The sequence below is a fragment of the Netta rufina genome (assembly GCF_964035555.1).
Source record: "Netta rufina genome assembly, chromosome: Z".
NCBI classification, from domain to species: Eukaryota; Metazoa; Chordata; class Aves; order Anseriformes; family Anatidae; genus Netta; species Netta rufina.
Genome location: NC_140126.1, coordinates 4984261 through 5010680, shown reverse-complemented (window position 1 = coordinate 5010680; position 26420 = coordinate 4984261). Strand labels below are relative to the sequence as shown.

The window sequence follows — 26420 nt, the reverse complement described above, 5'->3', positions numbered from 1 at the left end:
TGGAGGAAAATATTTAAATCTTTATTAAAATACTATTAAGCGCTTACAGGGCGGCTTCATCTTTCTGAAGGCCATACAAACACTTGCAAAAGCCTCACAACATCCCTGTGAGGTAGTTTGGTCGTATGTAATTATATGACTGCTTCACAAATAAAAGATGCTGCTCTTTAAATAATCAAAGCTGAGTTGGAGATGGTGACTTTTATTTCCCTGCTTAGGCACAAAACGGGTTGTTTGCTACCATGCATTTTCAGCATATTTAAGAGGACAGAATGGCATATAAGTGTATTGGAAACAGATGCAACTGAAAATCAGCAGTGAATGGGTTAAAGTGCAGGTCTACCCTGAAAACTTCCAGTACAGAAAACAGCATCAGGGGCTTGTAGGGCTGCAGGATCTCAGTGGCCCCTGGTCAGATCCTGCCTAATTAACAAGTGACAAAGGCTGAATGCTCGGGTTGCAAACGAATGTGTAACAGACCAGAGGGTCCTCCCGGCTTACAGGACTCTAACACCACAGACCCACCTGCAGCTGCCCTGGCTGAGCAGTTCCCACAACACCAGAAAGCAAAGGCAACAAGGGAACTTGCAGCTTCTGGCTGCTCAAAGGAAAGGACACCACATGGGTGTCGTTACCTGAAAAGCTACGGCACAAAGGCCAAGGAGTGGTCTGGGTTGTAAAAGCAAGTGCCAGGCCAACACAGAGATATGGAAGCCCCAGGTCCCACTGCACTGTGAATCTCAGAGCAGGAGTTGGAAGCAGAACAGGGAAATGCAGTTTGAGTCTGTCTGAAGTGGAAGATACTTCTTTGTTCCGTGGGTTCCAGCCTGCTCCCATAGCATGCAAGGTCAGGACAGGTTTCTTTCAAAGGAGATAGCAGAAATGTCCTTATGCTGTAATTCAGCATGAGTGGTCCATTAAAGTAACAGTGACTTACATTTACTTTCATTTCACTGCTGTAGTTGCACAGGAATAACAGCTTCCCCACAGAGCACCGACATCAAGGGCTTATTCACGCCCTCTGGAAAGTGCATACTCCAAGTAGCAGAAGGGAATTAAATCAGTGTCTCAAGGTTTTTCTCAGAGTTGCCTGGAACTACATCCCTCCCACGTCAAAGTACATCGTGGTTATATTTCATGCAAACACTGCAGTGCGTTTTCCATGGGCACATCTATTCATGCACAAGGAGCTTGGTCTGAATCGCTGAGACTGCATCAGAGCATATCAAAGCTTATTGCAAATGCTGCTGGGGTCAGATCTGGGGGTCTCGCTTCTTTGAAGAATTCCCAACTAGCGAGGATGTCTTGGAGGAGGTCATGCCAGTGTGGCTCTTTTGGGCCCCTGCTGGCTGGGAGGGTGGTTTCTTTTTCATCACTGGAGTTTTGTTCTTGCTTTTAAATACCTTGTTGGGGTCCAGCTTGTTCACAAAGGAATCAGCTTCTTCAGAGAGGAGAGCTGTGTTGATGGTTATAGGTTTATACATGTTAAACCATTGCTGAAAGACAGGATGGTGGGGAAGGAGGAGGTTAAAAATCAAACTGCAATTAGACATTTTCTGCCTGTTCCTCTTCACCCCAGAGCCCTGATTTTAATCATACACCACATAACAGTTAGCAGTTTACAGGACAAGGCAGAGTGCCCTGTGATAAGGATACGCAAGACACAGCTACAGCCCTGGAGCTGTCGCACATTCCAGACAGGGAAGAGGAGAACCAGACACAAACCTAACACTACCTTTCCTGCAGTGTAACTCCTATCAGGAGGAACTCCTGACTTAAAACACAGGAGGAAAAGTAAAAGGGAGGGGATGAAACTAAACCACTTTCATTTGGGTTCAGAGAAGCAGAAAAGATTAAAAAGACTGGAATGCAAAAGTGCTTATAAAATGGAAAAAAGCTAGTTACACTTACCAAAAAATAGCTTCCCACCCTCTCTACACATACAATGTTGCTGATTTTGTTTTAAACTCTTTACAGAAAGGATTTTGTATTTGTTTCTCTTCTGCTTGATTTTATGTCTAGAATATTGTTCTTTTTTGTTCCCATATGCCCCCCACACCATTATGCCCTGAAGTTCCCATCTCTCAACGTTTTTCCTATCAATTTGCCATTGACGAAGTCGGGAAATGAAACAGTAGGGGTTATAGTACCACAAGTCCCTCTGACACCATCCTCAGTAAAGTATTTAAAAAGATAAGCAGAAAATCAATACCAAAATGCATACAGCAATTTGTTCATGTATTGCTTAACGGAAAAGGGCTCTAATATACCATCCTTAAAGACCTTCACAAATGATAATGGTTAACATACTAGGAGGATTTGAACTAATAGAGGCTGCAAATGATTAGGGAATATATGAATAATTTCACCAAGATTTGTGACTATAATAAAATGTTCTAGCAAGAAAACTACAAAAAGGCAGAGCACAGACACATGTTATTGTACCACGCACCCAGCCCTGACTAATAAAGTAGAGCACAGTATGACAGGGAAGACACCAGGAACACAGGGCCAAATTCTGCAGCCATTGATAGATAGAAGTTGGCAGTGATTTTAGTGAATTGTTTCTATGCATGCACAGGGCTGAGGCAGAGACCACGGAATGTCATGCTGGTAATACAGCTGCCTTGTCTGTGTTAAGAGGAAGACACTCACCAAGACGTGCCAGGCCTTGCCAGTGTGCACAGACATTGCCCAGGCTTATGTGCTGTGCTCTGCAGTAGTACCAGCTCTATTCCCTGCAGCAGTACCAGCTCTATTCTCTGACCTCACACAACGTGGAAGCTGGGTTAGGGTAAATCCTTACCTTGGCCTGGGGGCTCACCCCATAGCTGGTGAAGGCATACTGCCACTGCGGGAGACCCAGGTGAGTGATGAGCAGGCGGTAGTAGGCTGTGAAGGTTTTGGTGAGGAAATGCCAATACAGAGCTCTGTCCAGGAACCATATCTCTGTGTCTGGGGAGACAACTAGAACCAACCAAACAAATTATGTTGTTGCTTTGAGGTGATAGGAGATCAACCCCTGGCCCAGCGTCAAGTGGGAGACAAAACATGCTTATGGGAAAGGTTGCACCTTCTAAAACACAGCGTCCCTGACTAACATAGGTGATTATCCAGAGGGAATGTGGTTTAATGGTTAAGAGCACAGGGGCTGAAAAGGTCTTGGTTCTGCTCCCAGAATCACGCAACAGCCATTACAGTCACTTTCCCTGCTGTAAAACAGATGCAACTCGGGACCAACACTCTACATTCAACACACTTGGACAACAGCAACTTTGCAGTGTAAGTTACAAGCATTATTACAGCCAACTTTTATCTGCCCCACAAAATAAAAACAAGAACTGAATTGTCAGTCATCTGGATTACTGAGCATAGAGTCCAGAGTCCGGAAGTCATAGGAGAGTACGTACTGCCAACAAAAACACATTTTACAAAATCCTTCCGTGGTGATAAAATCCTGCTCTGGTGGCAACATCTTTTGAAGAAACCACCATCAGATTACTAGCATAAAAAGAAGAGATTTTTCCTGGGAAACTGAGGTGCTGAAAATTGTCAGTTAAACACACCACCTCCCATGCTGACATCAACACTTATAAACAGTGCTGCCTCTCCTTGCTCAGATCATCCAGGTTTTCAGCGTGTGCTGAAATCACTACCTCTGGAAGCAGGATGACAGGTAAGAAGTTTCTGCCCTGGGAGTTCAAGTCACACCCAATTAAAACACAAGATAACAACCGCAGGCCTTTTTCTTAAGAACAAGTATCCCCCAACTGCACACCCCCACACAGTGTACATGCACGTACGTGCACACACACCTAGTGACCTGTGTACTTTGACAGATGACAGCTACTTGAGAAGTGACCTGTATGTTTCACTGATCCCGACTGAAAACAACTGTCTGCGTATCTTTCAGAAGGAACAGCTGAGCTTACATCTTTCACTCTGCTTTTCAACCTCCTGCCACCAAATGTTGACCTACTTAGCACCTGGAGGCTCTGCATCCACTTACACGGTGGCTGAAGCAGTCTAAGCCTGTCTGAATGAGACGAGGACCTTTTTGTCATTCATCCTTTGCTTCTAAGCAGACACCCTTCTCATCAAAATGTAAACAAATTCTTCTAAGACATGCAAGTAACCATAAATATGTTAGTGGCTGAAGTCTAGCTCTCCACATTATTTCAACATAATTGCTTGCAGGTCATACATGACTGCTTTCCTGTGTCAGTACGCAAGCATGCTATGCATACAGAAATTCTAAGTTATAACTCAGACTCAAACATTAAAAGGAAGGAAGATGTAAACTCCAGCTAAGCCACTGTTATGGTGTAGACACTGAGTTCAGCAGAGACAAGAAGTCTCAGTAAGTGTTCATCTATAAATTGCAAAGGAGATCAGAAATGTAAGATGATTCTACATGAGGCTTCCAGGTATAATCTGTAAAAAGAGATGGCAAACTTTGCTCTTTTTAGAGTCTTACCTGGTTTAGCGTGCTTATAAACAAGGCAAACTTTCCCATTCCCGTTGCACGGGTCTAATTCAAAGATAAGACTACGAGAATCAAAGTGTGGCTTCTCGGGTTTGTCTTCATCACCTGAAAACAGAAAAAAAACGCATTTATTGAAACATGTTTGGAGAACTGACTGTGACTCAGCTGCGAAGAGTCGATCTAATTTGTAGTTATTTATAAATCAGCTGAAGAAGAACTAAAGCAAACCATTATATTTATACTTCTTTGAAAGGATTAAAGTCCAGATACAGGGAAAGAAAGAGACATTTTAAGTCTTCAGTAGGGAAACAAATCACAGAATCAAAAACAGATGGCTGAAAAAAACACATCAAGTTGCCTTGTAGTCCTTCCCTGGCATAAGACAGGACCACAGAATCAGCTTTGTGGATGTCACTTCTGACACCTTATCTTTTCTTCCAGTGTACAATGTCACAATCTCCAGGCAGTCAACCCAAATGCATTGATATCACTGAGAAGTTTTCCCCATGTGGATCCCGAATCCTCTTTGCTGCTGAAGTCCTCTATTGTGTTCTATCCACTCTCCTTTTTTGCCCTACATTCTTATTTTCTGGAAAGATCAGAGAGAACTGTTCTTTTTCTGTTGACACAAGACTTTGATGAACTTGGAGATGTATACATTTCTTCATACATTCCAGTGTGACATCTGCCTCCTTCTCAACAGCCACAGATTCTGACTCTCATTAAACTTGTGGCACAAAACCATCACAGAGCCTTTCTACAGGACCATTTTGGGACCGTGGAGCTGTAAATTCTTGAGGAATACAATTTTGAATTTTAATGCTGCTGAAGAAGAAGGGAGACACAAGAGTTGTACCCTTCTGAAGAGTTATCCGTGAAAATCAGGATGAGAAGTCTTACAGGAATTTAAACTTTTCTCAATGCACCTTATAAGGCCATCAGTGGAAGTCCAAGTGGCTAAATGGAAGCAGAATCTGGCCCATTTCACTACAATGGATAGAAGACCAGGACTGTTGACAAACTGGAATGTACAAAAGAAAATTTCAGATGCATTTAGAGGCTACAAAAGCTACAGAAATTCAGAAATAAGACTGTGAAATCAAATAGCAATTTTTTTAAGGAGTTGGTATGACACCTGGTGTTGTTCTTGTCTTACTTCTTCCAGTCTTGTTAGACTGTAAGAGGTCTGGGCTTTCTTTTCTTTTTTATTTTCTTTCCCCTCTCCAAACCACAGGATGCCCAGCATGTCCAGGCAGTCTGGAAATGCACATTTTCCAGTGTCACCTCACACTTCAATGTACTTACCAGAGTTGCTTTTCCAATTCCAAAGAGCATATCCAGCTGCGTATTCACTACCAAGACCAAACTGTTATCTTTTGTTCATATAACACCATAAGCACACAAAGATTTTACAAGTTGAATCACTGGAGGAGGTTTTGGTTACAAATGTAAAAAGGGAAAAGACAGAACAGGAGGACAGATGGACTGTTAAAAGAGTACAAAAATAATACTAGCAACTGGCAGAGTTAACAATACCTGTCAGATTTACTGAAAACATGTCCACATCTTAAGGCTGTAGGGGAATAGTAGGATGTATAGTAGCGATGATTCCAGGAGAGACAAAAACCACATCTACATGGAGTGACCTTTTCTGGTGCCACATCCACATGCTATATGGTGAAAGTATCCTAACAGAGCAAAAGGGATGAGGCAGGGCACACATTCCAACCTGTTAACAGGACCTTACCTTCCTCATCTGAGTCATCTTCCAGGTCAGCGAGACATGGTGCATTCGGCAGGGCGTACATGGAGGAACCCCCAAGCCGACAAAGCTTTGAGATACTGTTAATCACCATGGAGCCCAAGGGCATCGGGGTATCTGCAATAAGACTGACCATTAATTACATTCAATGGCAGGAAAGCATAGGAAGTACTGCTTTTTCTCCAAAAATCTACTCAATCTCTTCTAAAACAGGGTGTGTAGAAGAGATGCATATGCCTAAGGGGCCTGTACACTTAACCAAGCCAGGCTCTGTAAGAGTGATTTTTTTTTTTTTTTTTTTTCCAGACAACACCAGGTCTTCAGCTCTTGCTCTACTGCAGCACCAAGGAAATTTCAACTCAAAGGCCTTTATTCCTTTATTTATTTTATCTGCTATAATCTGGGATAGGAAAGGAAGCAGTACTCTTGACACCATCTCAGAGCTGCGCACATGAGAACCACACTGCTGACCAGGCCCGTGTTGCAGTGGTTAGCCCAGTCCTGTGAAACTGGCTCTTAAACATCCTGGCTAGCTACCGCCACCCCCACAACACTCTGTTCCCTGCTGCTGTCCTTTCTGCAAGGAACCACCGCACCCATTTACAATGCACTGGGTAGCTTGCCCTCTTATATACCCCATCTGCTGAGGATGTCCTCTCGAATCCTACTCCAACACAGGTTTTCAACAGTGTGGCAACACATTGGTGCTCCTGAGAAAATGTTTGAGGACTTGCCACATGTCTCCTTCTGAGGACCAATACTGTCACTGGACATCAGGTCACAAGCACCCAGTCAGCCACATGCCAGCATGAAAGGCCTCAGAAGGCACAGTAAGGCTTGCTCAAACAAGGCAGTTATGTGAGCTGCTTGGTCTTTGTGCGTTTGTGTGCTTTTTGTGCCACATTATTCAGAGGTCATGACACACTAAATCCCACTTGAAACACGATGGGACTTCAGTACAGGTGCTTCAGCTCTGATGTCTGAAATGAAATCCCACTTTGTGAGGAAGATTCCTCTATTTGAGACTCTCACTTGATGCCAGCAGTGTCTATAGCCCAATCTGACAACCTGGCTTTAAGGTAATGAGAGCCAAGAGAAGACTCAGTGTGCCCAACTCTTGTCAAACAAGGACAGATAATGAAGCTCGGTCCTGCTCTCCCTTCTGCCACTAACTCCAGAGATAATTCCAGTGAATGGACTTTAGCTAGTGGAAAAGTAGAATCAGGCTCAGGCCTTGCAATTCTGGAGGCTGGTGATAAACTTGGTATGTATGGTTTAAGGCAATTCCCTGATGCATTATTTCTTGTTATCTCCGCAAGGTCTTGTCTTTGTGGCTGACTAATGTAAACGGCGTGACCTCTGCTCAGGTGCCTGACTGGTCTGGCTTCTATTAACTGAGAAATGAGAACTATGTGAGAAGCAGAAAAACAACTTTAAAAAGAAATAAATCATATGTTCCATCTTAGCTGGGTTGGGTAAAGATGTAACTAACTAAGAAGACAGATAGGCTTTCCTAACTGTCATGATCTTTACAGCCTCTCTCTTTCTGGCCCATGATGGGAACAGTCAGATGACTTCAGTAGATTCATTTTTCTCAAATTAAAGCCACCACATGGAGTGGAGAGACACTGAAGATACTAATGATGTGAAGGGTTTTCTACAGCACTCCTTATGGTTCATACTCCAATGTGTAATTGACATGTTTATGTGGTAGAGGACAGTCCTTTCCTCATACTGCAGAAATGGAAAAAGAGAGAGGGATTATTTTGTTAACACAAGGTCCCAATTCTGGCCTTTTATTCAGTTTGCCATTTTAAATGGAGTGCATATCATGTCTCTCTGGATTGCGCATATATATATATATATATATATTTATGCAAATACACACACTTTTAACAAGAAAGCAGCATTTTCTGATGGTGATTCCTCTTACTGCCTTATGATGGGATAATGTGCTAGAGATGCTTCTCTCTCCATGAACCAGAGGGAACCCAGGTACTAGATTTAAACAACATACCTAAATCTGGGTGTCGACAGATGGCCAGTGTATTTATTACGGAATGGTTTTTATGTCATTCAGCCTTGTTTAGTTTCTAGACAGTGTTTGGTGTACATCTCTCCTGTAGAAGTCCAGCATGTGCAAACAACAGGTTTTGCCCTGTTGCAAAGACAGGGACTTCTGATATGCACTCGTACTTTTTTTCACTTCATCAAGACATTTCTAAAATCGCCTACAATACAATGCAGATCTGCACTCACTTACTGAACCAGAGATCAGTTTTCTAGTGACTGATCAAGCTAACAGACAAAGTACTTCTTTTTTTTTTCAAGTTAAGGAATGGTGCTAATTTTTCATTCGAAATGACTTGATGTGTGTGCATGACTCTTGCTCAGACTAACGCACGATGCTGACGTGTGTTGAATGCAAAAAGAAAGTTTAAAACTAAAGAGATTCTGCACAGACGAGACTGTCTGCAAATAAATGAGGGTATCAGGAGAGAGGAACACATGGACTCACCATCAGTCTTCACACTCCAGGTCATCTGGAAGCCATCGGTCATGAGATAGAAGTTCTTTAAATCCTCTGGCAACACGCAGGAGTTTTTCTGCAAATCACAAGAGGCCCCGAGTGTTATGGGAAAATACAGAACATAACTCAAACACACAGAGCAACTAAATATCAGTACAGAAATATTTGCCACAAAATGTTTTGCTCAACTCCAAGATGACTCAAATCAGGTCAACCTTAAAACTTGAGAGAAAACTGTACATTTCTTGAGTCTGTGCTACTGTATTAACAAAGATGATGAGAGCAAATTTCACAAAGAGCAGTCTGTCATCAGAAGGTGATTACAGGCTGTTCCCCGAATGAGACAACCCACCATCCTGTGATACTAACCACTTCTTCAGGATCACAGGCATAAGGACAACCAGCTTCTTCATACATCTTTATGGCTTACAAGAACAGCGTTTTGTTTTAGGTGAAATCAGACTAAGCCTACCTGCTTCACTAAAGCATGTATAATAGTAGAACAAAGATTCTTTTTTCTTCTGAGAGCTTTCAGTTCCAAGTAGGTGAGAGATGCACACACTCAACAGTTGCCCATACTCAAGCAGGTTTCACATTTCACTGAACAGTATGCGTGTGAAAACACAAAGAGCCAGTCTCACAAATGTGCTGGCCTGGTTTCATCCCACCAAACTTTGGCACTGAGCTGGGACTCCAAAGCGTGCCTCCTTCTGAGCCAACCGTGAAAGAGGCACTTGCATTGAGCTGTTAAGAGTGTTTCTAAGACACAAGATCCTTCTCCTATGCCTACCTTCACTGTGGAAGAAACCTTTCTTAACTCGGACACTCAAGCAACAAATATGAAGGAGGGAGGATAAAGGCTTAATCCTCAGAGCAACAAGAAGCCTACAGAACTATAGCCAGCTGCAGGTACTGCTCCTGTGACGGGAGAGGGTGCAGACCAGTGACCCTTCACTCCCACTGATGTGGCGAGAACACAAAATGAAATGGTATAGAAGCATGTCAGTTTTAAGAAGACAGGCAACATGTATGGTGAAAGGACTTACCGGTTGCTTCGTCTGCAGTTGTTTTAGTGAAAAAAAGTCTATAGAAGATTGAGGTGAGTTCACATTTAAAGCATCAACTCAAGATTCCATGAGAATAGGACCTGAAAACTCAAGAGTTTAATTACTGACAAGTTTGAAAAGATGAGCTGTGTGTGTCTAGCCGAATCTTTAAAGTCTCCAGTGATGCTAGTTCCAAAATTTGTGATTTGTCCCAGAGCTGCAGCACCCTCCTTAAGGAAAAGTTTTCCTAACTGCAGTATGAATCTCCAAGTTGCAACTTGTGGTCATTCTCCCTTTTCAGTGCTTTTAAACCTTCTCAGAAACAAAGACATAAGTTACCCTTTTGGGGGTCAAACTCCAGCATTAAACCATTTAAAAACATACATCTGAGACCTGTATATAATCATAGGACTCATGGAGCCACCATTTACAGGGAAAACAAACAAATAACATGAGATTTGCAACATGGCATATCTGACTCGAGTGCTTCTGTGATGGGATTTCCAGCCTTTTTCAAAAAAAAAAAAAAAAAGAGGTCTACGTCTTTCTTTCATTAAGGCCATTTAAGAGATACCCTTTTGGATACGGCCTGCTCTTTGTGCAGTGGGTTTGACACTCAGAACAAGAAAATACAAAAATACAAACTTTAAGAGCATTTAAAGCTCAGCAGTGCTGTCCCCCACATGAGCTTATCATGCCACAGATCCAGATATTATTCGGGTAGGTATTCCTAACTTGGCCTCAGAGGCCTAGATGAATTTCAGAGCAGCTACAGACCTGCTTTGGAGAAAACACGTGTCACACTAACAGCTTTCCAACACCATCCCGCTGCTGGGACTGGATTTGTAACATCCTCAGAACAGTGATCAGATTCTTCCCCATGTCTGCAGCCCATGCATATCCAGTTACCTGCAGATTTTTCCTCAACGCCTCTCTCCAGCAAGAGCCACCTCCTACCTGTGCATTTAGCTGCTGTGCTGGCTTCTGGTCTTCAGTGACTGGTATGAAGAAGGAAAGGTTTTGGCCTCCTCCTGTCCACATCCCTTCCCCACCTAAGGATCTGGGCAGCCTATTCTTTGAGTTGTTACAGTCTCTGTCCCCTAAGCTGTGGCATAGACACAATGCAGGAACCTGTATCTCACCCCCAAGCTTCACTCCTGCATGATAAATAATGCACTTTCTGGGCATATCCATTTATGCCTTCAGCTGACAACTGACAAGTCCTAGATACTAATGGCTTTGCAGCTCGCAAGAGGGCACTTTGTTTTACCCAGCCCACCAGCAGCCTGTCACTAACACAGTGTTTTCCTAACCCAGCTTGCCAAAATCTCCAGAGGTGACAGCTACTGAAGCAGAGAATCTGATACTACAGAAACTTTGCTTTGAGAAGACCTTAAGATCATCTGATAAGAGCCTGCTGATGGCCAAGGGCCTGGTGGTAAGTTTCAGAAGATTACTAAACCACATGGACATATCTGAAGTTCTTTGAATGCCTTTAACAAACACACCTTCTTCTGTGGGTTCTCCTCAGCACTAAATATTTACAGTTTCATGCTGTACTTTCACCACTTCTAATTTCAAGCTGTAGCTACAAACACAGTGACTAGGTTTAAAGCTATGAAGAAAATACGACAGACCTGCTACAAAGCCTCAGAAGAGCAGAAATGTTTACATAGCACTTTTAAACACACACTCCCCTTTCCCCCCATTTTTACTAATCTATCCCAGCAGAAAAAAAATAATATATGGGATATATATGGGAATATCTCTCTTGGTTTTGGTGGGTGTCTCTCTGTAAGTGGGAGAACCAGATCCATTGGGATGACAGGTCCCTGCACAAAAATCATGTCTGGAAAGTCCTTCTACTCCGAATCCTCCTTTTTCTGGAAGGAACCTGCTACATGTACGTGTTTCTCCAGCTGGCCACCCTCCCCACTTTGGATTCTCCTAAACATGTCCCCTCATTTGACTTTCCAAATGCTGGTGGGAAATGCTGTACCAGAGCAGATCTGGTAGAACAGATTAGAAAGCTTTAATACCTTTCTCTCCCATCTGACAGAAAGGACTAATATGTCATGATATGCTTAGCCACATGACTGTGACTTCAGAACAGTGTTTTTTGACAGCAGAGACAGAGAACCAAGCCATTACTGTATAACAAAAATGGCTTCATCTCTAGCAGCTATATTCCCCCTGCTCAACTGGTAGTTTCCAGGGTTGTGATCTCTAGCCCCATAAAACACAATATTCCTAAAAACGTGCCAGAATTTGCTTAACCACAGCCCTGGCAAACAGCCGTTTTCATCCCAGTCATCTGGTTACACTCATCAGCTCATAAAACAGAATATCCCAAGTGCCCAATATGGTGTGTGAGGTCTATTCCTTTTGTTTATTGTCCATAATATCCCCAAATAGTCTCCCAAGAAAGCACAGTCCCTTGAGGATAAAGAATATTAGAAACAGGGAGGCTTTGCTGCCAAGAACTGAACACTGGATCCAGAGGTAAATCACTGACGTGCAGCAATTCCCATAAATCAGTATTGAAAGAATGCCTCCCAAGCAAATATCTTAAAGAAATGGATAGCAATCAAAGCATACAGCTCCAGAGAAACCTCTCTGAAAATCCAAACGATTGCTATCCAACTTCTGAGGAGAGGAAGAAAGGATTTATGCCACTTCTCAGGGCTTCCAATTAGGGTACATCAGCAGCCACTTTTCTTTCCCCCCGTCTTCATGACCAGCCTACCCTAGCTGACAGGTTAATTTTCGTAACCTACTGAGACTTCCTTTTTGTAGTTTACATGTATAACTCTGATCCCGTTGGGGCTCCCAGAATTTCCTGTCCGTTCCTCTTATGGAGAGGCTGGGGTGGGCCCGATTCCCTGCTGCAGAGAACAGTATGTGGCAGTTCTCGAGGATGATGCTGTGCAGCCAGTATTTTAAATCAGATTATTATAAGGCTCCACAGGAGGAAAATTCTGTACCAGAAACACTAACTGCCTCCCAAAAGTACTTCAGCCTGCTCCCCACTGAGCAGCCTGAAGAACTGTACCTTTCCTTGTGCACTGGTTCTGCTGGCTCCACGTCTGCAGCTCTCCCACCCGCCGTGCCACAGGGCAGGTGGAAGGAGGGCAGATCCTGTGCTCCTGGATGTCAGGCACTGCGGGCTCACCTGGCGCTGAGGGAGGGCATTGCAAAAGGATGGGAAGAAGGGGTCCTGTGGATCTGTGCACCTGCAGGCTGATTTTGGAGTAAAAAGGAGATATGGTAGACACGATGAGGACGGCTTCTAGAATAGCCAGGACCAGTTCCCGGTGGGATTCACATGCAGAGAGCTTCTGAGTCGTTTGGCAGCCTAAAAAAGCCCACATCAGGAAAGCCCCATACTGCCTGCAGGCTTTTTCCTATTTTATTACAGAAAGATAAACCTTTGTAGACAAAGGTCGTAAGAAGAAACAAAAGATTACTCATGTGGAGTTGTAGAATATCAGTGCTCCAGAGCCAGCTGAGGACAGCCTGGACACTTAGGAAGCCAATTAGAGGAACTGGCAAAACGACCTCCTTCATTCTGTGTGCCTTGCTGAGGTGCTGAGCCCTGGGACTCCCAGCTCCCCCTACCAGCTGCAGTTCTGTATTTTTGTAAAGCAAGCCAATGATCTGGGTGACATTTCTCCTCCAATTGAGGCAAAAAGGAAATCTAGATCAGCCACTGTCACTGCAGATATAGGAGCGTCTCCTACCAATATTTTAGCGCCATGGCTGCTCTTACAAACCGCACGTAGAGGGTAGCAGGGCAGTTGCCAACCAAGCTGTAGGAGTGGGAACTGAATCATAGCAGGATATACAGTTATTAGCACTGGCATTCCAGTGACCTGAAAGCTCTGTCTCTACTCTCCCCTCTACCATTTGTCTCACTCTCTCTGGGAAAAGATAACATCTTCACAGGTCTGAAATACCCAGAATCATGAAAAATTACCTGCTTTCATTCAAATATTTTGAAACACTTTAAGTTTTTGGGAAGTGATGTTACCCATGTAAGTACCTGACAAACACGTATCTTAAATATTTTTGTGAGTGTGCTGATTTCCAACGCAATATTCAGGATTGATTTCAGGTTAGGAGCTCTTTCTGCTTGCCTGTGTCTAAAAGAAAGGCTTGGAAAAATCTCTTCTGTTCTCTTGCTATATTACTGCACTGTAACCTGTCAAAATGCTCACCTTCTCTTGTAGAGCTCATTGCAGCTGACTGGCGTTCAATAAGCTGTTCTAAGGTTTTAAAACTTCCACCATAGCATCCAGTTAAATACTTGGAAAAAAACAGGCACAGCCCAATTTAATTAACACAGTTGAGTGAGACAAGCAAAAAAATAAAAAATACCGCCAACATTATTAAAGTACAAGTTTAATAATTCATAACAAAAAAGGCTGATTTTTCTTACAAGAGTTTCAGAATAACAGGGATTTTCTCTTGGCAGAAATACGTTTTCTTTGCAAAACTGAAATGGGACTAGAAAAAAAAAATGCTTCTAGAAGAACTGTTTAAATATATATATCTTAACAGTAGAGATTTTATTTGGTGTGTCTCAATAAAAACATGGGATTTTTTGGGAAAAAAAAAAGAGTATAATTTGGGGTATAGTTTAACCAATTTTTCCCTACATTGCATAAAAAGGCCTGCAAATAGTTTCCAAACCAAATATGTAGAGGGGAGTTAAAAATACTGTCCATGTCAAGACTGCGTGTTAAAAGCTCAGCCACAGAGAGTGATTATGTGCATTCGTGTTGCCACCTAGTGGCTATGAGAAAACACTGATGAAAGTAACATGAATACGTATACCAAGAGAAGAGAGCAGGGTGAGTTTGTAGAAAAAAGAGGTGCAAGTTCACCCCTGAAGGACTTTGTGAGGTGCTGAATGCCTTGCTCTTAATCATCACTCCAGGACACACTGCAATTGCGTGGACTGTGATAGGTATCAGACTTCATCCCCAAAGCTCATGAAATAAAGGAAAAAATATTTTATCTTTTAATTCAAGAAAGAAGATTTCAAATCTATTCAATACAGCTGGAAACAAAAAGAAAACAGCCAAGTGAACTCCTTTACTGTTAGTAGACCAGTCCAACCGTATCTACTTGATTTTCACCCCTCGTTTCCACAATTAACCTATCTCCTTTATGAGGGGAAGAAAAGCTGAAGTTTTGACAACTTCAGAACAAAGTGTGTTGGGTGAAGCATTTCAAAGCTTGGTTTTACAAGAACAGTTAAAATTTAAAACAAACCTGATATAATTTTGAGGATAAGAAGCGCCTGCAAATGAGAACAACCTGTTCTGGAGAAGCAGTCCTCTTTTCCTTTCCAGAAGAAAAGGAGTGAACCTCACTCTGCTGCTCCCAGACCTGAGATGGCTCACAGCCAGGGTGCCTCACACCTTCCAGCCCTGTAAATCCAACACCTGAACAGCTACAGGAAATCAGGAACCAGTTCACATGAGCCTGAAAAATTGGACATTTCTGCCTGACCACAGTTAGGGGCTACTGTACAAGTTCCAGTAACTAACACAGGTTTCCAATACATGTATTCTGACCTGGATTATTCATAAATATCACTAAATGGGATAGAATGGTACCAGAACTAGTGCAAGAATTTTCACTACTACTTTGGAAAACAACTGTAAATAGCTAGGTTGCAAAGGGGATGTTATTTGAGGTAGTGGAAACAAGTGCAGTGTCTGGGATAATGTGCATTCGGGAATAGTCAGGGTTGGAGGGAGGACAATTCACTCAACTCCATTCTCTGCCATGCTCCTTCCCAAAGGCCAGTCAGCTACAATTCCTTCCCAACACGTGAGAAATACCTAAAAAGCAGCTATTCTCCCATGGTATGGGACTGACAAATGTATGTATGTCCAAAAAGAGGACCAGCTGTCTACTGAAGTCACACGACAGTATTCAGGAGCACACAGCGTGGTGCAGCGAGGTCAGTGAACAGGGAGCTGAGGTTGCACGTGCTCCTTGTGGTGTTCTAGGACGGGCAGCGGGACGTGCTTTGGCTAAAGGATTGGGTCTGTTAGTCAGAGGACATGGGGGCTATGACAAATAGTGACTAGCTGAGACTAAAAAGAGAAAGGGATAACTGGAACGAACTCTGTGGCTCATTGGTATTTTCCATCTTGATGCCTTTACCTTTAAAGGCTGTAAGTTAAAAGAACTTCATTTTGCCTGCAAGGGTCTTGGGAAATAGTTTCAGACCTGGGTCAGAGCATTGTCTGTTCTCCACTGAGTCACCACTGCTGCTGACTCCTTCTTAGAGGTGTCACTCTGAGTACATACACACCGATGGAATTTCTCTAACAGAACAGGTGCATGAGATAGCCTAAAAACGGAGCAATACCTGATCTACCAAAAGCAAAAAAGGGTCTCACTCTGCATCAACCTTGGTAATAGGTGGTCTCACAAAGCAGCCGTTGCATATGACACTTTCCATGGGCTGCTGTACTCTCAGACCAACCTCGCTGCAGTATTACCAGGAAAATACTCACTTGTTCCCAGGAAATAATTGCGTGGCGCTCCGCTGGCTCCTTCTCCACAAACGTCACTTCAGCAACTCCTGGAGAAGTCTCTAAAAGGAAAAGAGGAGCGTGTTTGCAGCTGGCACGGGTGACAACCAGGCACTGTTAGCCAGACAATTTTGCAAGCTAACTTGACTGACAGCTGGGGAAAAGGCATTAATGACTGCAAACATTGTGCTGGTGACTGAGCAGTCGCTTTCTTTTGTCTGTAATTGTACTCCATGTGTCTTGGCATGAGGATGCCTAGTGCTGCACGAGATGCCATCCTTTGATGGGTTTATAAAAACAAGAGTGCCTCTGTGCGTGCATCTATATATAGACAGATAGATACAGGCGTACACTTTGTATTCAAGGTCTGATCATTTGCAGAGACTTTGTGGAAAACAAAAAGAAGAAAAATTAGCCATGGGTTCCTGGGCAAACTCAAAAGAGTCCAAATCCCTGTAAGCGTGCCCTGTGGTTTCAGTCAGGCAGGACGTGCTCAGCTTAACACAAGATACCGCGCAGCGCTGCCATGAATTGTTAACAACCACGTTCCTCAAAGACAGGCACATCTCAGCGCTGGGTTTGAACACACGCAGAATCTGAACCTGCATGAGCAAACACTGGTCCTTTGGAAGCCCAGCTGGACACATGCAAATCTGTTACAAGCACTGAGCTCATCATTTATAAAAATCATCTCAATATTTTATGGGAAAGAATGCTACATAAATGCGAGATGCTAATCTACGTGGTGCTATCCTTGCAGGTGTGTGACAGTCTCCCTTGCACTTATTATTTTATAATGTTTTACTTCATCTACAGCCAGCTGAAATAGTTCCCACTGACTTCATTCACTTTGGATCGGGTCCAGAAAGACTACTTACTTCTTGTTGTGGGAATTGCAAGCCCAGCACACAAGGCGGTAGAGTAGAAGTGATCACTATGCAGGGCTTTCAAGACTGGCTCTGCTGTGAGTGAAAGTATTTGCTCCCGAAGCAGTCACACATATTGTAATTGCTTTCTGATAAAACATACACAGTGCACTAGACAGGAAAGGCAGGCACCAGAGAGCTTTGGTTTGGTTTTTATCTCCAGTTCTGGGCTTTTCATTCCAGCAGTGGTGTTGCCCTTGTCTGCTCTGCTGGTGAAAGAGCAGCACTCAGTTCCCGGAAGTCTGAATGTTGCTTTATTTGCCAGTATTGATTTTTACGTTGTCAGATAATTTAAAAGACAAAGCATAGCACCAGAAAACCAAACCCCAAGTTCAAATAACAATAATAATAATAGTAGGTCACCTAGATAATCCTTCAGGCCAGAGCAGGGCCCAGCACACAGAAGACTCTCTGATGCCTTGCCAAGTTTCACATCAAATAGTTGGGTGCATGGCAGGGGGATCTGTCTCTTGCTCAAAAGCTTTCCATATGTATTCTGCTTCTAAAGAACCGTGTGGAATCAATGATCTAACCAGCCTTTTCCTTCTAAGCTATGCAAGTCTTATAACAAGTTAAGAGATTATAATAACAGAGTAATTGTTATTTCTGTGATCAAAGAAAACAGCAGGGATGTTTAATTCATCATGCACAAAGGCTCGGCTGGGATGATGGAAGATTTAATATCCTATCAGTCATAGGAAGATGTCTAAGAATAAGCGAGCTGCAACTTCTAAAGAGGTCTGAACCAAATCCAAGATCAAAAGAAAGAGAAACTCCATCTTAAAAGCCTGAATGTTATAATAAAAATATCCTGTGGGTGAGCTGAAGACCACATTTAACAGATGTGTATAAGTACGGACAGGAGCTCTATTAAATATTAAGGAGGAAGAGAAGGATAACTCTGCCCTGGGTTGCTTTTTCCTTCAGATGGAAGAAATCAGGAAGCCAACTAAGTTAGAGAAAAGACACAGGATAAAGCTTGACTAGTTCAGGAGAATGAATTTTCCCAGTTAAAACTATTCTGAATTAAGGTCACAGTAAACTCTGTCCTGCTTTTAGGATATTTCATCCAGAAGCTTCCACAATGCTTTCCAGCATGAAACCCGAAGACCTGATGTAATGGTCTGAGCACAAAGCTGGAGCAGGAACCAATCCTTATGGTAGCACCAGTACTTCCTGCACATCAGATAAACTCTCAGCATCTTTGTGAAACTGATGGAATAGTTAAATTCTTACCTAATAAAGACTGCAAATAGCAAAGTATACACCAGCTCTGGACAGTCCTGAACAGCTAGCACCTGCCATTCAAATTTACTCGTGAGCAATCAAACTTTCTGGAATTTGCTATTAGTCACGGAGTTTCATCAAACTGAATCGTACTGGGAATGGAAACGGATGCCCCTCTTTATCCTCCCTTCCAGATCTTCATAACGCTTCTGAGAAATCTCCTGCTTTGCAGGGACTTCCACATATACTAGAATTTTAACAAACACGCAAACAAAAACTCCTACACAGATTTGTCTAAAGGAAGATTTGTTTTCAGAAATGGTGCCATGAGCATTTGTTCATAAAGGTATTGGAAAATTGGGCCTCAAGCACCCATTACTGGATGTGCTAAGTTTTGTTGTTTGAAAGGGCTGAGTTTCATTACGAGATCATTTCTATCCTCTGAAAAAGCGTTTCACAAACTCAAGAGTTAAAAACCTTTTAGCTGTTTTTCTGTCATACTTTGCAGGAAAGCACCCACCGGCTTCATGGGACTTACCAGAAGATATTTTGAAGTACGATAGCTCCTAGGGCTGCAAACTACCGAGTAAGGCATAATTTTGATCTAGATACCTTTTGCTAAAGGAAAACTGTAAGAGATTGGTAATGTTCCTCAAAATTTGTAGTTCAGGAACTCGAATTAACATGGTGGCACAGCTTGGATGACTTAACTAGGCAAAGATGTGTGAAACAGCCGGGAGGAGTGGGAAAATGGAGAAAGAACCAGAATGAAAGAACGCAGTGATGGAGTGGGGAGTGCGCGGCTGTCACAGGGCTGTGTGGGTTGGAAGAGACCTCAAGATCATCGAGTCCAACCTCTGACCTAACGCTAACAGTCCCCACTAAACCATTTCCCTAAGCTCTACATCTAAACGTCTTTTAAAGACTTCCAGGGATGGTGACTCCACCACTTCCCTGGGCAGCCTGTTCCAATGCCTAACAACCCTTTCAGTAAAGAAGTTCTTCCTAACATCCAACCTAAAACTCCCCTGGCTCAACTTAAGCCCATTCCCCCTTGTCCTGTCACCAGGCACGTGGGAGATCAGACCAACCCCCACCTCGCTACAGCCTCCCTTGAGGTACCTATAGAGAGCGATAAGGTCTCCCCTGAGCCTCCTCTTCTCCAGGCTGAACAAGCCCAGCTCCCTCAGACGCTCCTCGTAGGACTTGTTCTCCAGGCCCCTCACCAGCTTCGTCGCCCTTCTCTGCACCCGCTCAAGCACCTCGATGTCCTTCTTGTAGCGAGGGGCCCAAAACTGAGCACAGTACTCGAGGTGCGGCCTCACCAGAGCCGAGCACAGGGGGTCGGTCACTCCCCCTCCCCCCCACACCCCCCCCCTCTTCCCCCCCCCCCCCGCCCCTCACCCAGGATCCTGGTCACGCCCAGCGTGAGCCGCTCCAGGTGCGGGCTGAGCCCGTGCGGCCGCTCCTCCATGCCGGCCCCGCGCAGCGCCCGCTCCGCTTTCTGACCCCTTTTGTCCTTCCTCCCCCGCCGTAGCCGCCGCTGCGCCGCGGGGGCGCTCTGGGAGATGCAGTTCCTCCGGCCGCCCTCCGCGGGCGCCGCGCCTCGCGTGGCCTCATGGGAGCGGTAGTTCAGGAGCCGCGCCGCCCCGCTGGTGGCGCGCTCCGGCGGGACTACCCCTCCCAGAATGCCCCTCTCTTCCGCCCGCCGGCCGCGCCAATGGGCGGCGAGCGCCGGGGGGGCGGCGGGGGGCAGGCTGGGAGTGGCGGTTGTTTCAAGATGGCGGAGGTGGCCGCCGGGCCGGGCGGGGACGTGTACTGGAGCCGGGACGGTATCCTTCCGCCGGCAGCGGGATCCCTCCGCGGGGCGGGGGGCGCGGGGCCGGGGGGGCCGCCGTGAGGGGAAGGGGGGGGGGGGGGGGGGCTGTGAGCCGGGGGCTCTGCGCGCTGCGAGCCGCGTGTGGGGACCCCAAAGCTCGGTGTAAGGGCGTTAAAGGGGGCTGTGGCGAGCTGCGGTCGGTCTGTGCCGCCCCGTGCCCGGTGACAGGGCGAGGGGGAGTGGGCAAAGTTGCGCCAGGGCTGTTTGAGGGTGGATACTGGGGAAGAACTTCGTTACCGAGGGGCTGTGAGGCGCTGGGACGGGCTGCCCAGGGAGGCGGTGGAGTCCCCGTCCCTGGGGGGCTGTGAAAGGCGCTGAGATGTTGGGGCTCGGGGGTGTGGAGCTGGGTTTGGGTCCCTCAGCCAGGGCTGGCTGCAGGGGCAGGGCTGCCGAGGTTGTGGCAGATCGCACCCCGGAACAGCGCCCAGGCGGGACGGGCTGACCTGCCCTGGGCTGCGCAGGGGCACGCTGCCATAAATCCTGGTACGCTTCACACTCACACTTCTCAAACAAAAACAAAACCCAACAAACACACATCAGCTTTCTCTGCCCTGGGACAGGGTGAAGGCTGGTGGCCACGCACCAGGTTTGTTGCTGCAGCAGCGTTACCCCAAGGCGGTTGCTGTGACCCCGTGTTTTTAGTCCCGTCAGCGAGCCACCAGGGCTGCCTCCGTCCCCAGATGCGGCCTCTTGACCCCGGCGGCGGAGCAGTGCCCCCACGCACCGAGATGCTGCGAGGGACGAGGATCTTGCTGGCAACCGTCTGTGTTTCGCGTGCTTCTGCGAGGAGGTAGCGCTGCCTCCAATCCTGGCAAAGTTTGAATGCCCCGAAACACATCCCAAGAACAAAAGATAGCGGATGCTTTCAAAGGAGAGAGAGGGTTGAGTTTGAAATGAACTGATGATACTGGTTTAGTAGCTTAGAAAAACTGAGCTCCTCTATAATTGCTAAATGTTACAGCATAGCAAGGCAGACTGCAGCCTGCTGTGCTGTTGTGTGTCTGGCTTGCAGTGGGTGGACTGTGAGCACCATGAGATGATCAGTTTCTGCGATGCCCGTGGTGACTGCTGTTGCCTTGAGCATTACCAGGGGTGTTAGTAGGTTTATAACGTGTACAGTCAGCCCGTGAGGAGTCTTGAGAGGCGCGTGGCAGTGAGTTAACGTTAAATGGCTGGTGCTGGTGCTGTCCCCAGTCTGACTGCGAGACGGGGATGTTGGACCTGTTTGTGAATCAGCTCCTGAGTCACTGCAGCCTTCAGCCCAGATGATTAAGGAGGACTGATCTCACTCTGGTTTGTCCTGATACACAAGGCAGCAAACCTTCACGGGAGGGTGGTCCTGATAGCATAGGGGAGAAACAGCATCAGCTTTGTGTAGTCCCACTACCAGGCATCTACCCTCAGCAGGGCCAACGAAGGAGGCAAGCTTCAAAAGCCAAATGTTGTTTAGGCAAATCTGTTGTATTTCCTACAGCCATGTGTTGACACAGATTAACCATATGCCAGCTGAGAAAGCAATTGCCTGTGCTGAGGTTCGTTGTTTCTGGTAGCAGTAAGAGTGGAAGGTCTTTTCGGTATCCCGCAGGCTGCTGTCGTAGCTTTGCTGACACAGCTGTTTGGGCTGGGCTGTCATCCAGACTGGGGCTTGATCGACCTTGGTGCTTTTTGGGAAGAGGGGGCACGATGCTTTACTTCTAGAATTGATTCAGTTTCTTCACCTGGTTCATGGCATGACCCCAGACTGTGTTGTGACAGCTAGAGACAGCAGGCAGCAGCTTACAGGTGAGGACAAAAGTGCTGTCAGTGTTTGTAGAGAGATGAATGACAGCAGTACCAGGGGAAGCTCTTCTCCAACTGGTCTAAGACTGTTGAGTGGTAATTGTTTGTAAGTGCTAACGTGGATCAGAAAGATTACAAGTGATTCTTGCTTGTGATTACAAGCCCTTCCAGTGTGCCAAGTATCACTTATGCGAGGGATAATGAGGATTGATGGAACTGAAGTTGCTGTCCAGAGATAAAAGCTTCTGGACTGTTGCTAATTTTTCTCTGCAGTGAGGTAACTTACTAAACTAGGTTTCTGAGATGGCACTACCAAAATCAAATTTTAGTTAAAGCGGGAGTTTTGAGAGAGAGTTGGTACAGGTTAGCTGAAAGATTTTCACAGTTTAACTCTACTGTGTGGAGACAACTGTGCAAAGCCTTATACACATTTATCTGTAAACAGTACAGAACTTAAGTAACTGAGCTAATAGGCCAAATTTTTAAGGCTGAGGAAAGTACTATTAATGAAATGTTAGTGGAGGAGGCTGTGCTTTTGCTTTTCACTTTGTCATAAAGTTGGTAACTTATGTGTGAATAAAAAAATCTGTACTTTCAGCTAACTGAAGGTGTCACTTTAAGGAAGGTGCTGTAGTCTACACCCTTCCCTGAATTGTGTGAATTGTGCTGAGCCCTATTCTTGGGGACTTCTGGGAGGCAAGGTTGGAAGTTCAGGGACTTCTAACATAACAGAAGTAACGTTGTGCCTGGTCCTTTGTCAATTTTTGAGTGTTTTCTGCAGTCACGTAATTCAGTAGTTAAAGTGCTAGATTGTTTCAAAGTTCTTGAGATAACTTACCAACAAAAATGGTTTCAGACCAACTTTTGATCTTGCTGAAGAAGACAAGTCCTCAGGCTTTCAGCAGGCACTTGTCATGTGATGGTCAGAAGGCAATGACCAACTTCCTTTGAAAGCTTCAGTCTTCATCCTCATTTACATTTCCTAGACTGTGCCATACAAAATGTAGTATTTCATCATAGCGTGATTATGTGCTGTTCTGGAAGTTTGTATTCCCTACATATCAGGGGGTTCCTTACATAAAGATAACCCACTCTTGATTTAAATAAATATTATTACTTCATTATCTTAGTAATTGCCTTTACAACTGGGACAACTGGGACTGGTCCCTGGGTTCTTTTGTGAAGGTGACCTGTCAGATAATCTTAACTGGCTAAAAGTCAATGCACTTTTTACAAAAAGTAACACTTTTTGTTGTAGCAATCTGTGTTTTTTTTTTTTTTTTTTTTTTTTTTGCTTCCTAGTCAAGTCTTTCCTGCTTCCAGTTCTGCCAAAGTGTTGCCAATCTGTTTTCTTATCAACAGCCTGTTAAGATTAAGGGCAAAATACTTATTTTTATAGTTGTGTTTAAAGGGCCAAGCTCTTTGTTTTGTGTTTGTTCCCTTTATCTTTTGTGTTTATTTCCTTTAACAAAGCTACGTGCAGTTTCTGATGAAGAACAGCCAATGGTGTATGTTTCAGGTATGAACTTCTAATAGCCATAAACAAAGCTGTTTTTTCATGTGATTGCTAAACTGTGCAGTGTTTTTTCAGCTATGTGATTTTGTGTACGTAAGTGTTTAAGGTACGGAGTCATCACAAGTACTTTAACTTGTAATGGGACATACAGGATTATAGCACGGGATTTATGCCCTGCTGCTTAGATAATAATGTGGTATCGTATGAACAGTTTCAGGGGAGTTGTTTCTATTGCAGGTACAGCATAGTTTTATTCAGCCTGTAAGGTAAGCTGAATTTTTAGTGTGGTTTCCAGGGAATGTTGAAGCATTTGAGATTCTGAGGTCGTTTGTAAGTTCTGAAGAGAACGGTTAAAATAAAGATTCACTGTGTACAGAAAAAAATGAAATTGTTTTGTAATCAGTTCTCTTAATCTTGATTTACTGAGCGTGTACTTGTGTACATCCCTGGGGACATAATGAGTGTTAGCCTCCCTTCTTCAGAATTTTCTAATTGTTGTCAAACATAAGGACAACTTTTACAGTGACGCCATGTCCTGAAAATATGGCTGCAGATGATTAACTCAAGTAAAATTGTGTATATGTACAGCATGCGTTCAGCCGTTAAGCAGTTATAAACTTTTAGGAACCCTTATTCTCCACCTTTGGAGTAGCATGGTTACCCTTACAAAACAAAACAAAACAAAAACACCCTACAGGGCAAGCAGCTCTATTAAAAAATCTTTGTGTGTGTTTAGTTGCTGGTATAATTCAAGCCGAGCGATATTAGGTTGTTAATCATTGTGTCCTAGAAAAAAAGCAGGGATCCAAAATGCTGGAAATGATTCACTCTGTGCAACATTTTTCCACTTCTCTTCCACTCCTGTGTTTATGAGGAGAATGTCAGGAACATTTTCCCTTGTGTCCGAACGCAGAGATTTTAAGGTCTGTAATTTAGTTCTTTCACTTGAATTGCTGACACACTTCTAAAGTTCATTCCCCAGAGGAGTACAGTCTGTGGTATAAATACAGTGTTTGATTTTTTTTGGTCAAAATTTCTGCACCTCTGAACGGTCAAGACTTGATCTTTCATGCAGTACCAAGAAGCTGCTGGTTTTCATCTGACCTTGGGAGGTTTTAGTGTCAGTGTTAGTGTTGACACTTTATACTTGCACCGTGAGGATTTGCACTGCTCTCATGTTTTTACCTGCGGTAGGGGTGAACTAATTCCAATTACGGCAGGAAGCTTCTTACAGGAGGTCTGTGGAGCGTGCACTGCGGTGTAACCTTACTCATATGTGTGGTCCTGACAGGAATGGTTAGTCTGAGCAATCAGCAGCTTGGCGTTATAACAGGAAAAAAAATGGCTTATTGTGTGAGTCGTACTTCTAACAATGTTACTTCTGTTTGGTTCCTATTTGTATTTGAGTGTCAAAACAGCAGCTCAGTTTTATGCTTTTCACCTTAAACGCTGCTTTTTGCATTGAACCTCAGTCAGAAGACAACATGCAGGTTTTAGAGTTTACTTCCATATTCATGTGTCTGGATGTTCAGTCTCATGCACCTCTTTTCTCCTGCTCATATTTCCATTTTAACAAAATTTAGTATGGGGAGAGAGTCTGGGGGGAACTGCAGACACCTGAAGTTCTCTTTCTTTTCAAAAAGAGCTGCTAAGCCAAGAATGAATTTGCGGAAGGCCTGTCGCAGGAGGCACAAAAAGGTTCCCGTTGGACTTCATAATCTGTGTGTTTTACTTGTCTTTCATCTACAGGAGCGTCTACAAAAGGAAATTTAAGAACAAGGTATTTGCCAAAGAGTCAAAAAAGTGAAACTAAGCCAAAGGTGCCTGTAGCTGTTGCTTCTGTTTCCATGGATCCTGTTAGAAGCACAGGAGATCTGACAGGGCAGCAGGTCAGTAAAGGCATTTTTTTCTTGCTTTGAAGAGTGCACATAGTGGAAAAATGTTGGTAAAATCTGAAAATCTTTAGATAGAAAACTTCTAACACTATTGCTCCTGCAAATTCTTAACTTTTTTGTCCATTTACGTGGCGACTTGCTGGCAGAAATTAATTTTGCCCTGAGATAGCTTGCTAACTTAAGGAGAACAAAAGCTCAATGTGCTAATTTACATAAGTGGTTTGCAACCAGGGCCATGTGAAATGGCTTATATACCTGTGTGTGTGTGTGTGTAGAGAGAGAGAAAGAGGCTTAGAATAGCTCCTAATCGGTGCGTTAGTTGCCAAACACACAAGCAGTGTTTCAGTCTGTTCCATTTCTTTGGTCTAGTCTTATCATTTAGAACATGCAAAATTCTTTTTGGAGGCCTTTTTGACGTGTCTGCTGACGTAACAAGGTAAAATCACTTTCCAATTTTGATAGTGAAAGTTAAAATGCATCTGAGTAATGGGAGTAGCTTTGCCAGTTGATACTATCTTTGGCTGTGCTTCAGTGTGTTATCTGGCCTATTCCTGTGGCACTAAGTGACCCTTTTAGAGTTTATTGTGTTAGAAGTTTCAGAGCAGTGGGGTTTCCCTTGGAAGGCTATTTAGTGTTCTGACAGGTGTTGTGATGTTCCAAAATCTGTTGAGAGATGGCATTTTTCTGACACGATTTGGGCAGTATATTGACTGTGAGAGCCATTTAAATACTGTTGACTCTTGCCTAGCAGTCATCTGGGGCACCTCAGTAAGCTATTAGGATTTGTTATATTTGTACTTGCTGGCAGTGTCTAAAACTT

General features: G+C 44.2%; 2 protein-coding genes across 2 annotated transcripts in view; one reads left to right on the top strand and one right to left on the bottom strand.

Annotated features, from left to right (window-relative positions):
- TPGS2 (tubulin polyglutamylase complex subunit 2) lies at positions 1–20037 on the bottom strand. The gene is made up of 7 exons (XM_084304755.1): positions 19936–20037; positions 16361–16440; positions 8767–8854; positions 6234–6365; positions 4478–4591; positions 2807–2967; positions 1–1496 (listed from the first exon to the last, which is right to left on the bottom strand). The coding sequence occupies exons 1-7, from the start codon at positions 20003–20005 to the stop codon at positions 1254–1256; spliced, it is 888 nt and encodes a 295-aa protein (XP_084160881.1). The 5' UTR covers positions 20006–20037; the 3' UTR covers positions 1–1253.
- A 265-nt stretch (positions 20038–20302) lies between these two features.
- The window catches only part of KIAA1328, a 170626-nt gene continuing 164508 nt past the window's right edge, over positions 20303–26420 (top strand). Inside the window, exons 1-3 of the mRNA XM_084304859.1 lie at positions 20303–20363; positions 23673–23708; positions 25455–25594. Coding sequence (XP_084160985.1) covers positions 20312–20363; positions 23673–23708; positions 25455–25594 — 228 coding nt within the window. The 5' untranslated portion in view covers positions 20303–20311. The remainder of the gene's footprint in view (positions 20364–23672; positions 23709–25454; positions 25595–26420) is intronic.

Excerpts from the sequence above, each read along its gene's own strand:
- TPGS2 (XM_084304755.1), bottom strand. The coding sequence starts at position 20,005 with ATGGAGGAGCGGCCGCACGGGCTCAGCCCGCACCTGGAGCGGCTCACG. Across the intron at positions 8,855-16,360 it reads CAATTATTTCCTGGGAACAA|AAAAACTCCTGCGTGTTGCC; the intron begins GTGAGTATTTTC and ends TGTGATTTGCAG. Across the intron at positions 6,366-8,766 it reads CTGGAGTGTGAAGACTGATG|ATACCCCGATGCCCTTGGGC; the intron begins GTGAGTCCATGT and ends GTCTTATTGCAG.